This window comes from Ranitomeya imitator, chromosome 4 (assembly GCF_032444005.1).
Source record: "Ranitomeya imitator isolate aRanImi1 chromosome 4, aRanImi1.pri, whole genome shotgun sequence".
In the NCBI taxonomy this organism is placed as follows: Eukaryota; Metazoa; Chordata; class Amphibia; order Anura; family Dendrobatidae; genus Ranitomeya; species Ranitomeya imitator.
The window spans coordinates 59,310,012-59,324,842 of record NC_091285.1 but is presented as its reverse complement, the minus strand read 5'-3'; the positions used below and the strand labels follow the sequence as shown (position 1 = coordinate 59,324,842).

At 46.4% G+C, this 14,831-nt stretch overlaps 1 protein-coding gene across 2 annotated transcripts in view; it reads left to right on the top strand.

Annotated features, from left to right (window-relative positions):
* The window catches only part of ATP10B (ATPase phospholipid transporting 10B (putative)), a 605,931-nt gene that overhangs the window by 575,479 nt on the left and 15,621 nt on the right, over window positions 1-14,831 (top strand). For both annotated transcript variants that reach the window (XM_069763782.1, XM_069763783.1), the window contains 2 exons: window positions 12,914-13,226; window positions 13,909-13,985. In XM_069763782.1, coding sequence (XP_069619883.1) covers window positions 12,914-13,226; window positions 13,909-13,985 — 390 coding nt within the window. The remainder of the gene's footprint in view (window positions 1-12,913; window positions 13,227-13,908; window positions 13,986-14,831) is intronic.

Genomic DNA, 14,831 nt, shown 5'->3' with positions numbered 1-14,831 from the left:
AGTCTATGTGATGGGAATGTCTACCTAGCACCGGTATGTCATATCTATGCCTAGCACCGGTATGTCGTATCTATGCCTAGCACCGGTATGTCGTATCTATGCCTAGCACCGGTATGTCGTATCTATGCCTAGCACCGGTATGTCGTATCTATGCCTAGCACCGGTATGTCGTATCGATGCCTAGCACCGGTATGTCGTATCTATGCCTAGCACTGGTATGTTGTACCTAAGTCTAGCACCGGTATGTTGTACCTAAGTCTAGCACCGGTATGTCGTATCTATGCCTAGCACCGGTATGTCGTATCTATGCCTAGCACCGGTATGTCGTATCTATGCCTAGCACCAGTATGTCGTATCTATGCCTAGCACCGGTAAGTCGTATCTATGCCTAGCACCGGTATGTCGTATCTATGCCTGGCACCGGTATGTCGTATCTATGCCTGGCAGCGGTATGTCGCATCTATGCCTAGCACCGGTATGTCGTATCTATGCCTAGCACCGGTATGTCGTATCTATGCCTAGCACTTGTATGTCGTATCTATGCCTAGCACTGGTATGTCGTATCTATGCCTAGCACCGGTATGTCGTATCTATGCCTAGCACCGGTATGTCGTATCTATGCCTGGCACCGGTATGTCGTATCTATGCCTGGCAGCGGTATGTCGCATCTATGCCTAGCACCGGTATGTCGTATCTATGCCTAGCACCGGTATGTCGTATCTATGCCTAGCACTTGTATGTCGTATCTATGCCTAGCACTGGTATGTCGTATCTATGCCTAGCACCGGTATGTCGTATCTGTGCCTAGCACTGGTATGTTGTACCTAAGTCTAGCACCGGTATGTCGTATCTATGCCTAGCACCGGTATGTCGTATCTATGCCTAGCACCGGTATGTCGTATCTATGCCTAGCACCGGTATGTTGTACCTAAGTCTAGCACCGGTATGTCGTATCTTGTATACCTAGCACCGGTATGTCTTATCTGTGCCTAGCACCGGTATGTCGTATCTTGCATGTCTATCACGGTATGTCGTATCTTGCATGTCTAGCACCGGTATGTCGTATCTTGCATGTCTAGCACCGGTATGTCGTATCTATGCCTAGCACCGGTATGTCGTATCTATGCCTAGCACCGGTATGTCGTATCTATGCCTAGCACCGGTATGTCGTATCTATGCCTGGCAGCGGTATGTCGCATCTATGCCTAGCACCGGTATGTCGTATCTATGCCTAGCACCGGTATGTCGTATCTATGCCTGGCACCGGTATGTCGTATCTATGCCTGGCAGCGGTATGTCGCATCTATGCCTAGCACCGGTATGTCGTATCTATGCCTGGCACCGGTATGTCGTATCTATGCCTGGCAGCGGTATGTCGCATCTATGCCTAGCACCGGTATGTCGTATCTATGCCTGGCACCGGTATGTCGTATCTATGCCTAGCACCGGTATGTCGTATCTATGCCTAGCACCGGTATGTCGTATCTATGCCTAGCACCGGTATGTCGTATCTATGCCTAGCACCGGTATGTTGTACCTAAGTCTAGCACCGGTATGTTGTACCTAAGTCTAGCACCGGTATGTCGTATCTTGTATACCTAGCACCGGTATGTCTTATCTGTGCCTAGCACCGGTATGTCGTATCTTGCATGTCTAGCACCGGTATGTCGTATCTTGCATGTCTAGCACCGGTATGTCGTATCTATGCCTAGCACTGGTATGTTGTACCTAAGTCTAGCACCGGTATGTCGTATCTATGTCTAGCACCGGTATGTCGTATCTATGCCTAGCACCGGTATGTCGTATCTATGCCTAGCACCGGTATGTCGTATCTATGCCTGGCAGCGGTATGTCGCATCTATGCCTAGCACCGGTATGTCGTATCTATGCCTAGCACCGGTATGTCGTATCTATGCCTAGCACTGGTATGTCGTATCTATGCCTAGCACTGGTATGTTGTATCTATGCCTAGCACTGGTATGTTGTACCTAAGTCTAGCACCGGTATGTCGTATCTATGCCTAGCACCGGTATGTCGTATCTGTGCCTAGCACCGGTATGTCGTATCTATGCCTAGCACCGGTATGTCGTATCTATGCCTAGCACCGGTATGTCGTATCTTGTATACCTAGCACCGGTATGCCGTATCTGTGCCTAGCACCGGTATGTCGTATCTATGCCTAGCACTGGTATGTCGTATCTATGCCTAGCACCGGTATGTCGTATCTATGCCTAGCACCGGTATGTCGTATCTATGCCTGGCAGCGGTATGTCGTATCTATGCCTAGCACCGGTATGTCGTATCTATGCCTAGCACTGGTATGTCGTATCTATGCCTAGCACTGGTATGTCGTATCTATGCCTAGCACTGGTATGTTGTACCTAAGTCTAGCACCGGTATGTCGTATCTATGCCTAGCACCGGTATGTCGTATCTATGCCTAGCACCGGTATGTCGTATCTGTGCCTAGCACCGGTATGTCGTATCTATGCCTAGCACCGGTATGTCGTATCTATGCCTAGCACCGGTATGTCGTATCTTGTATACCTAGCACCGGTATGCCGTATCTGTGCCTAGCACCGGTATGTTGTACCTAAGTCTAGCACCGGTATGTTGTACCTAAGTCTAGCACCGGTATGTCGTATCTTGTATACCTAGCACCGGTATGTTGTATCTGTGCCTAGCACCAGTATGTCGTATTTTGTATAACTAGCACCGGTATGCCGTATCTGTGCCTAGCACTGGTATGTCGTATCTATGCCTAGCACCGGTATGTCGTATCTATGCCTAGCACCGGTATGTCGTATCTATGCCTAGCACCGGTATGTCGTATCTATGCCTAGCACCGGTATGTTGTACCTAAGTCTAGCACCGGTATGTTGTACCTAAGTCTAGCACCGGTATGTCGTATCTTGTATACCTAGCACCGGTATGTCTTATCTGTGCCTAGCACCGGTATGTCGTATCTTGCATGTCTAGCACCGGTATGTCGTATCTTGCATGTCTAGCACCGGTATGTCATATCTTGTATATCTATCACGGTATGTCGTATCTATGCCTAGCACCGGTATGTCGTATCTTGCATGTCTAGCACCGGTATGTCGTATCTTGCATGTCTAGCACCGGTATGTCGTATCTTGCATGTCTAGCACCGGTATGTCATATCTTGTATATCTATCACGGTATGTCGTATCTATGCCTAGCACCGGTATGTCGTATCTTGCATGTCTAGCACCGGTATGTCGTATCTTGCATGTCTAGCACCGGTATGTCATATCTTGTATATCTATCACGGTATGTCGTATCTATGCCTAGCACCGGTATGTCGTATCTTGCATGTCTAGCACCGGTATGTCGTATCTTGCATGTCTAGCACCGGTATGTTGTATCTTGTTTATCTATCACGGTATGTCGTATCTTGTATACCTAGCACTGGTATGTCGTATCTGTGCCTAGCACCGGTATGTCATATCTTGCATGTCTAGCACCGGTATGTCGTATCTTGCATGTCTAGCACCGGTATGTCGTATCTTGCATGTCTAGCACCGGTATGTCGTATCTTGCATGTCTAGCACCGGTATGTCGTATCTTGCATGTCTAGCACTGGTATGTTGTATCTTGTATATCTATCACGGTATGTCGTATCTATGCCTAGCACCGGTATGTCGTATCTTGCATGTCTAGCACCGGTATGTCGTATCTTGCATGTCTAGCACTGGTATGTTGTATCTTGTATATCTATCACGGTATGTCGTATCTATGCCTAGCACCGGTATGTCTGCCTGGAACGTTCCTTGCAGAGCCAGTTTGTACATGCCTCTATGTTGTATAGCGACACTGATGGGTGCAACATTAGACGTCATATTTTATTTGATCCGGACACACAAGTGAAATTTTGCATGCTTCACATTCTTCTGGGGTTTGTTTTGCTAGCAGATGTCACTGCACAAGTGCTCTCGCTTATTAGTGGCATACCTATAGCATGTGATGTTGCTTCACGTTGGAGGGTCAGGACCAAAACTGTCCCGATTCAGGAAAGAGATCGTAAACTAATTTGCATAATGTGATAAAACAAAAGGGTTGGGTTTTTTTAGACTAAATGATGCAGTAAATAGATGAAAGGGTCAGGCGGACACAGGTACAATGGATATGTTGTGCGTTTTGAAGCATTTAGTCTCCACAACATGTGGGATGTATATCACAGTGACGTTAGAATTATAACATTACACTTTGGGTGTGAACACAGTATAGATTATACATGGCTCGTGATGGTTTATGTGGTTTCCAATATTGTGACATCAAGGGATTCACATGCAGGCACATTTTTTTTTCCTGCTCTTATAAACCACATATTATAAAACATTGAGGTCACACTGCAGCAACGTATCACTGTATCACTTATTGAGGCTTGGACTGTCTATTATTATTATTATTAACATCTCTGACTTGCAGCTTCACGTGTACACTGTGCATTGTCAGCAAGTTGCCAATCAGCAATCAGTGGTGGGGGCGGGGTTACACAGATTAGCCTGACTGTCCTGCACATGAGACCTAGTCAGGAAGTGACAATATCCTGCCGATAAAACACTGATTGGATTGATACAACACACAGTCTTTTAAGTGACATATCACTGGAATCGGGGTCTCCTGTTTTGTATTATGCTGCTCTCAGGTTAAATGGCAAAAACCTGCTGACAGATTCCCTTTAATGTGCATGTGTGTACATAAATACATATATATATATATAGATATATATATATATATATATATATATATATATATATATCTATATATATATATATCTATATATATATATCTATATAGATATATATATATATATATATATATATATCTATATATATATATCTATATATATATATAGATATATATATATATATATATATATATATATATATATATATATATATATATATATATATATATATATATATATATATATATATATATATATATATATATATATATATATATATACAGTGCCTACAAGTAGTATTCAACCCTCTGGAGATTTAGCAGGTTTAATAAGCAAATAAGTTAGAGCCTTCAAACTTCAAACAAGAGCAGGATTTATTAACAGATGCATAAATCTTACAAACCAAAAAGTTTTGTTGCTCAGTTAAATTTTTATAAATTTTAAACATAAAAGTGTGGGTCAATTATTATTCAACCCCAAGGTTTAATATTTTGTGGAATAACCTTTGTTTGCAATTACAGCTAATAATCGTCTTTTAGAAGACCTGATCAGGCCGGCACAGGTCTCTGGAGTTATCTTGGCCCACTCCTCCATGCAGATCTTCTCCAAGTTATCTAGGTTCTTTGGGTGTCTCATGTGGACTTTAATCTTGATCTCCTTCCACAAGTTTTCAATTAGGTTAAGGTCAGGAGACTGACTAGGCCACTGCAACACCTTGATTTTTTGCCTCTTGAACCAGGCCTTGGTTTTCTTGGCTGTGTGCTTTGGGTCGTTGTCTTGTTGGAAGATGAAATGACGACCCATCTTAAGATCCTTGATGGAGGAGCGGAGGTTCTTGGCCAAAATCTCCAGGTAGGCCGTGCTATCCATCTTCCCATGGATGCGGACCAGATGGCCAGGGCCCTTGGCTGAGAAACAGCCCCACAGCATGATGCTGCCACCACCATGCTTGACTGTAGGGATGGTATTCTTGGAGTCGTATGCAGTGCCATCCAGTCTCCAAACGTCACGTGTGTGGTTGGCACCAAAGATCTCGATCTTGGTCTCATCAGACCAGAGAACCTTAAACCAGTCAGTCTCAGAGTCCTCCAAGCGATCATGAGCAAACTGTAGACGAGCCTTGACATGACGCTTTGAAAGTAAAGGTACCTTACGGGCTCGTCTGGAACGGAGACCATTGCGGTGGAGTATGTTACTTATGGTATTGACTGAAACCAATGTCCCCACTGCCATGAGATCTTCCCGGAGCTCCTTCCTTGTTGTCCTTGGGTTAGCCTTGACTCTTCGGACAAGCCTGGCCTCGGCACGGGAGGAAACTTTCAAAGGCCGTCCAGGCCGTGGAAGGCTAACAGTAGTTCCATAAGCCTTCCACTTCCGGATGATGCTCCCAACAGTGGAGACAGGTAGGCCCAACTCCTTGGAAAGGGTTTTGTACCCCTTGCCAGCCTTGTGACCCTCCACGATCTTGTCTCTGATGGCCTTGGAATGCTCCTTTGTCTTTCCCATGTTGACCATGTATGAGTGCTGTTCACAAGTTTGGGGAGGGTCTTAAATAGTCAGAAAAGGCTGGAAAAAGAGATAATTAATCCAAACATGTGAAGCTCATTGTTCTTTGTGCCTGAACCACTTCTTAATACTTTAGGGGAACCAAATAGAATTCTGGTGGGTTGAGGGGTTGAATAATAAATGACCCTCTGAAAAGACTTTTCACAATTTAAAAAAAAAATAAACAAAGAAATAACATTCTTTTTTGCTGCAGTGCATTTCACACTTCCAGGCTGATCTACAGTCCAAATGTCACAATGCCAAGTAAATTCCAAATGTGTAAACCTGCTAAATCTGCAGGGGGTTGAATACTACTTGTAGGCACTGTGTATATATATATATATATATATATATATATATATATATATATATATATATATATATACTAGCTATTGAACCCGTTCTACGCCCGGGTGGCGAGCATTTATATTGGTATATGATCTCCATCCTGGTATGTGCTGCTCTGTCCTGCGCCCCCATCCTGTCATGTGCTGCTCTGTCCTGCGCCCCCATCCTGTCATCTGCTGTTCCATCCTGCGTCCCCATCCTGTTATGTGCTGCTCCATCCTGCACCCCCATCTTGTCATGTGCTGCTCCATCCTGCACCCCCATCCTGTCATGTGCTGCTCCATCCTGCGCCCCCATCCTGTCATGTGCTGCTCCATCCTGCGTCCCCATCCTGTCATGTGCTGCACCCATCCTGCGCCCCCATTCTGTCATGTGCTGCTCCCATCCTGCGCCCCCATTCTGACATGTGCTGCTCCCATCCTGCGCCCCCATTCTGACATGTGCTGCTCCCATCCTGCGCCCCCCATTCTGACATGTGCTGCACCCATCCTGCGCCTCCATTCTGACATGTGCTGCACCCATCCTGCGCCTCCATTCTGTCATTTGCTGCTCCCATCCTGCGCCCCTATCCTGTCATGTGCTGCTCCCATTCTGCGCCCCCGTTCTTTCATGTGCTGCTTCCATCCTGCACCCCCGTTCTGTCATGTGCTGCTTCCATCCTGCACCCCCGTTCTGTCATGTGCTGCTGCCATCCTGTGCCCCCCATTCTGTCATGTGCTGCTCCCATCCTGCGCCCCCGTTCTGTCATGTGCTGCTTCCATCCTGCACCCCCGTTCTGTCATGTGCTGCTTCCATCCTGCACCCCCGTTCTGTCATGTGCTGCTGCCATCCTGCACCCCCGTTCTGTCATGTGCTGCTGCCATCCTGCGCCCCCGTTCTGTCATGTGCTGCTCCCATCCTGCACCCCCATTCTGACATGTGCTGCTCCCATCCTGCGCCCCCATTCTGACATGTGCTGCACCCATCCTGCGCCTCCATTCTGACATGTGCTGCACCCATCCTGCGCCTCCATTCTGTCATTTGCTGCTCCCATCCTGCGCCCCTATCCTGTCATGTGCTGCTCCCATCCTGCGCCCCGTTCTTTCATGTGCTGCTTCCATCCTGCACCCCCGTTCTGTTATGTGCTTCTGCCATCCTGCACCCCCGTTCTGTCATGTGCTGCTTCCATCCTGCACCCCCGTTGTCATGTGCTGCTGCCATCCTGTGCCCCCCATTCTGTCATGTGCTGCTCCCATCCTGCACCCCCGTTCTGTCATGTGCTGCTTCCATCCTGCACCCCCGTTCTGTCATGTGCTGCTGCCATCCTGCACCCCCGTTCTGTTATGTGCTGCTGTCATCCTGCGCCCCCGTTCTGTCATGTGCTGCTCCCATCCTGCACCCCCGTTCTGTCATGTGCTGCTGCCATCCTGCACCCCCTTTCTGTCATGTGCTACTGCCATCCTGCACCCCCGTTCTGTCATGTGCTGCTCCCATCCTGCGCCCCCGTTCTGTCATGTGCTGCTTCCATCCTGCGCCACCGCTCCGTAATTTGCTGCTCCCATCCATATGCCCCATACGCTGCTCCATAAAGGTTTATGGCCCCCATAAGATGCTCCATATTATATGCCCCGTACACTGCTCCATAAAGGTTTATGGCCCCCATAAGATGCTCCATATTATATGCCCCCGTACACTGCTCCATAAAGGTTTATGGCCCCCATAAGATGCTCCATACTATATGCCCCCGTACACTGCTCCATTATGGTTGATGGCCCCATAAGATGCTCCATAGTATATGTCCCGTATGCTGCTGCGATATATAAAAAAAAAATACCATACTCACCTATCGTCGCTGGGCGCCGAGTGCTGGGGGGCCTGAGCAGGCGGGGACACCGGCGCGCTGTGGGGGTCAGGTGCCGGAGTCGCCGCTAGCTCAGGCCCCCCAGCACTTGCTATATTCACCTGTCTGTCCCGTTCCAGCGCTGCGTGCCGGTCTGTGTTCCGGGTCCTCTGGCTCTGACTGTTCAGTCAGAGGGCGGGGCGCATTAAGCGTGTCATCGCGCCCTCTGAACTGTGAACGTCACAGGCAGAGGACCCGGAAGATGGAGCGGTGCGCAGCGCTGGAACGGGACAGACAGGTGAATGTAAGCATACTTACCCTCCTGCCACTTCCCTGCCTCTCCGTTGGAGATCGCGGTGTGCGTTCAGTGCTTACGCATACCGCGATCTCATGGGAGCGTCACTCTGTGGGGTCCAGCCGGCGCTTGCGCAGTCTATAAAGGCTTTGGACAGAGTGACGCTCCCAGCGTTATATTATAGATATACACACTGCTCAAAAAATAAATGGAACACATAAACAACAGAATATAACTCCAAGTAAAACAAACTTCTGTGAAATCAATCTGTCCACATAGGAAGCAACACGGTTTGACAATCAATTTCACATGCTGTTGTGCAAATGGAATAGACAACAGATGGAAATTATTGGCAATTATCAAAACACACTCAATAAAGGAGTGGTTCTGCAGGTGGGGACCACAGACCACATCTCAGTACCAATGCTTTCTGGCTGATGTTTTGGTCACTTTTGAATGTTGGTTGTGCTTTCACACTCGTGGTAGCGTGAGACGGACTCTACAACCCACACAAGTGGCTCAGGTAGTGCAGCTCATCCAGGATGGAACATCAATGCGAGCTGTGCCAAGAAGGTTTGCTTTGTCTGTCAGCGTAGTGTCCAGAGGTGGAAGGCGCTATCAGGAGACAGGCCAGTACACCAGGAGACATGGAGGGGGCCATAGGAGGGCAACAACCCAGCAGGAGGACCGCTACCTCCGCCTTTGTGCAAGGAGGAACAGGAGGAGCACTGCCAGAGCCCTGCAAAATGACCTCCAACAGGCCACAAATGTGCATGTGTCTGCACAAACGGTTAGAAACCGACTCCATGAGGATGGTCTGAATGCCCGACGTCCACAGATGGAGGTTGTGCTCACAGGCCAACACCGTGCAGGACACTTTGCATTTGCCACAGAACACCAGGATTGGCAAATTTGCCACTGGCGCCCTGTGCTCTTCACAGATGAAAGCAGGTTCACACTGAGCACATGTGACAGACGTGACACAGTCTGGAGATGCCTGGGAAAGAGCGATCTGCTGCCTGCAACATCCTTCAGCATGACCGGTTTAGCAGTGGGTCATTAATGTTATGGGGTGGCATTTCTTTGGAGGGCCGCACAGCCCTCCATGTGCTCGCCAGAGGTAGCCTGACTGCCATTAGTTACAGAGATGAGATCCTCAGATCCCTTGTGAGACCATATGCAGGTGCGGTTGGCCCTGGGTTCCTCCTAATGCAGGACAATGCCAGACCTCATGTGGCTGGAGCGTGGCAGCAGTTCCTGCAAGATGAAGGCATTGAAGCTATGGACTGGCCCGGCCATTCCCCCGACCTGAATCCGATTGAACACATCAGGGACTTCATGTCTCGCTCCATCCACCAACATCACGTTGCATCACAGACTGTTCAGGAGTTGGTGGATGCTTTAGTCCAGGTCTGGGAGGAGATCCCTCAGGAGACCATCTGCCGTCTCATCAGGAGCATGCCCAGGTGTTGTACAGTAGGAAAATCATACAGGAACGTGGAGGCCACACACAATACTGACCATAATTTCCTTGTCTTGAGGCATTTCCACTGAAGTTGGATCAGCCTGTAACTTGATTTTCCACTTTGATTTTGAGTATCATTCCAAATCCAGACCTCCATGGGATATTAGTTGTGATATACATTGATAATTGTTAGGTTTTATTGCTCTGAACACATTCAACTATGCATTGAATAAAAATTTGCTACTGGAATATTTCATTCAGTGATAGCACAGCCACATAGTATATAACACAGCCACGTAGTATATAACACAGACAGCTACGTAGTATATAGCACTGCCACATAGTATGTAGTATATAACACAGACAGCCATGTAGTATATAGCACAGCCACATAGTATATAGGACAGCCACGTAGTATATAGCAGCCACATAGTATATAACACAGCTCACGCAGTATATAACACAGGCCAAGTAATATATAGCACAGCCCACGCAGTATATAACACAAGCCACGTAGTGTATAACACAGCCCACGCAGTAAATAACACTGCCCACGTAGTATATAGCACAGCCCACGTAGTATATAACACAGGCCACGCAGTATATAACACAGCCCATGCATTATATAACACTGCCCATGTACTATATAGCAGCCAGGTAGTATATAACACAGCCCACGTAATATATAGCACAGCCCACGTAGTATATAACACAGCCCATGCAAATAGTTATATATATTCACCCTCCGGCATCCACCGAAGCTGTCCCGATGCGTGCGATGCTGCCGCCAGCTTCCGTTGCCAGTGATGCATTGCGAAATTACCCAGATGACTTAGCGGTCTCGCGAGGTCATTGGTGGACGTCGGAAGGTGAGAATAGCACAATTTATTATTTTTTTTAATTATTTTTAACATTATATCTTTTTACTATTGATGCTGCATAGGCAGCATCAATAGTAAAAATTTGGTCCGGGATGGGGCGACACACTGGCACTGACTGGAGGGGAGTAGAGAGGGGGCACTGACTGGAGGGGGGTAGGGAGGGGCCAATTCGCGACATATACAGTATTCAGTTTTGAGAATTCTTTTGCAAAGTTGCACATGCAGAAATAAAAAGGAGGAAGTAGTAGAGGTGAAATTCTGTTTTTCTACTTCCTCCTACACAGATCGCAGTCCAAACCTCTGCTGGTAATACATTGTTAAACACGTATGTGACACACGCAAATCTCTGTTTGGAAAGTGCTTCTTACAGACAGCTGGGTGACTTGGCCGAGTCCTGCGGCCCACAGCCTAAATAAATAGCGATAACTAGAAGACACACAAAGTACTCGACAAACCCGGGCGTGCCTCAGCCATGCCTCACCTATTAATGTAAGAATATTTTAAGTAGTTGGCCATTTGTTAAGGGAGTTGTGAGCACAGATGTAGCAGAGCTGACGTCAATTGACTCTTATATTTGTGCTCTGTGATAATATACTGGTTTCGGATAATCTGGCACGTTTCCCTCAATCCTCAGGGGACGACAAAATACAGTTTATCGTGTGACAATGTCAGCTCTGCTACATCTGGGAACCTGTCAGGTTGTACATGTCCTCTGATCTGTGGTCAGACGCTATAGAGAAGGAGAAGTGGGCAGAATGATATAAATGTTTGTTGGAAAAGATTCAGTCCCTGATTCATCAAAGCTTTCATGGCAGAAATCTGTCCTAAAAATTTTGAAAATACGCAAAATTTAGGCACAATTCGGAGTTGTGGCAAAATGTAGCAACTTTTGGTGTTTTCACCCCAGTTTCAATCAGGTTTGCTCACATTAGCAGATCTAGGAGCGGGCATGGCAGGGTCATGTCTAATTCATGATGAGCTTTGGCATTCCCTGCTCTTGAAATCTCACTCCAGTCCCTGACTGGAGTAAGAATATTGGCATGGTGCACGCCACTCATCAGAGGCTTCAGATTCATGAAGAGGTATACATGTCTTCATGAATCAGGAGCGTCTGACTCCAGTATGCCCCCTTTTCAAGACTGGCATGAACAACTCGGGCTATCAGCGTTTTACTCATTGAATTCCTCAGTGATTGTATACACGAGTCCAGTGGGCGGTCTTACTTAGTGATTGACACCTATCTGCAGTCATACAGGGAAGACTGCCAATCACTAATAGGACCGCCCACTGGTCTCATATCATATAAATGCCAGGAACTTCCATGAATAAAATACAAGTTAACCTGAAACTTTACCCACAAGAATGTAGGTCAATCTGATCTGCTCCTTCTGCTCTATAACAACAAGCCTACGGACAGGTTCTACAGGACAGGTTCCCTTTAATAAAAGGTATTGCCGTGTTCTAAATCCCACCTCTTGTTCACGGCCCGGACTGGCCATCTGGCAATTCTGGCAAATACCAGAAGGACCGGTCTGGTCATGGGCTGCCCTGTCTGCTACGTTGTTAACAGAATCTGTGTTTTCAAGACACCCGTACTGCTAAGAGTTGTGACGGAGGTATCATTAGAAATATTGGTCTTGTGGTAAATCTTTCCCCCATCCAGGGTAATATTAGTGATATATCCCATCTGGTGCTTGGGGACGGGGACAACATGGGCCTGTGTGATTTTTAAGTGCCAGCCCCAGTCCGTACCCACCGTGTTCTCTACGAAGCATTAAGACTTTATTGGACTTTATCTGGTGCATTAATGTCAATTGTTTAAGGTGTCCTTTCTTTTGGGGCCATAGGAAACCTGTGAGTCTATCTTGGACTGCACCCTTGAAGAGGTCAAAAAGTTCTCCCCCGAGAAAAAGAAGAAATATTTCTTTAATACGCGAAAGACTGAAGATGGCTGTGAAGTGGGGATGGCCCGTCCTGAGGTCGGACTGGTGATTGACGGGAGGACGTTAAGTGTTGTCTTTCAAGGTGGCTTGGAAAGGAAATTTTTGGAATTGACCAAGTATTGCCGTTCTGTCCTGTGCTGCCGTGCTACTCCTCTGCAGAAAAGTATGGTGGTGAAACTGGTGCGAGACAAGCTGAACGTCATGACCCTGTCTATAGGTAGGTACGGGAATATGTGCAGGGCTTCCTAGCATTCACGTCATTAAAAAAAATCTATAAAAGTCACTCGTCTACTATTGAAATGATCTATTTGTGGGGTAAATTATGCTTGGTATTACCACTGACATTACCACAATTAACCTGTCGGCAGCATTGGCGCTGTTTTCTGTTTTTGGATGGCAGAACTTTTTTTCAAGAAACGTCTCTGTGAAAAATTATGAAAAAAATACTCTTGTTGCTATCTGGAAACTGTCAGTAAGCTGGCTATTTGTTATAAATTGCCCCAATGTTCCCTCTTGGGCGTTTGTATGTCTCTGACTTTAAAAGACTTACCATGTTTGTCCAGATCATTTAAGCCTGCTTACTGATGGTTTCCATCCTGCTTACTGATGATTTCCATCCTGCTTACTGATGGTTTCCATCCTACTTACTGATGGTTTCCATCCTGCTTACTGATGGTTTCCATCCTGCTTACTGATGGTTTCCATCCTGCTTACTGATGGTTTCCATCTTGCTTACTGATGGTTTCCAGGCATTATTTTGAATGAGCTTATGCCTATTCCCCTTTACCCCCGTTATTCTGGAAATAATGATATAAAGACATCCCGACATTGTGCAGAATATTCAGTTAATTCTGTTATTCGGAAACTTCTTACATGACAAATCTGATCGTCTTTCGTAGGTGACGGAGCGAATGACGTCAGCATGATTCAGTGCGCAGACGTTGGGATTGGGATTTCTGGCCAGGAAGGAATGCAGGTACGGTGGTCACGTTTCCCATAGTGCCCAGATTATGGCTATAGATTCTCTCCTGGTCACTTTTAGCGTGTGGAGTGATCGCCATTGCCCTCGATAATTGTTTCCATTATTGCAGTTATAGGGCAGACGGTGCAAGAACAATGCTCCATGTACCACATCTCTGTGGAAGAATATACAGGCGTCTGGTCATTTAATCACAAGTTTATTTGAACCTGTGTTCATTGACACATATTTCGGTTCATTTCTGCTTATGGCAGAAATTTTCCCAAATTATGGCACCATTCCAGCTTAGATTTCAATTCCTGTCTGCCACTAGAGGGCGCCTAGTGCATGCCGTTTAATGAATAAGTGTAAAGTGTGACCTGTATGCATCAAGCTCCCCCTAGTGGTGGCTACAGGTAACCAGAGTTTTCTCATCAAAGACGAGAATTTGAAAATTGGAGATCGGAACAATATAAACGTACACGTAGAAATGAATCTGCACAAAATGCTGCACCAAGATGACTTGTAAAAGGTGGACAGTTAGTTTAATGTGTCCATATACAGAAAATAATGCTAACAGCACACTTGTTTTCATATACTTTGGCAATTCGGCTGACTTTTACCTATTACGTATGGGGGACTTAAAGGGATTGTCCACCATTGGAAACAATTTATTTTTTGTTAAATGCATGTATTTAAGGCAAAAAAAAAAAATCATCATTGCAATTAGGTTTTGTGAAGAATGTTGCACTGTTTGGCTTTTACAAGCTCTTTGTTTCCCTGTGCATTCAACTTTGATGTGGTTTTTGGTCATTACTGAGAATCCTCTCAGCAGATTTAATTCATTTCGCTGCCAGCAAGTGA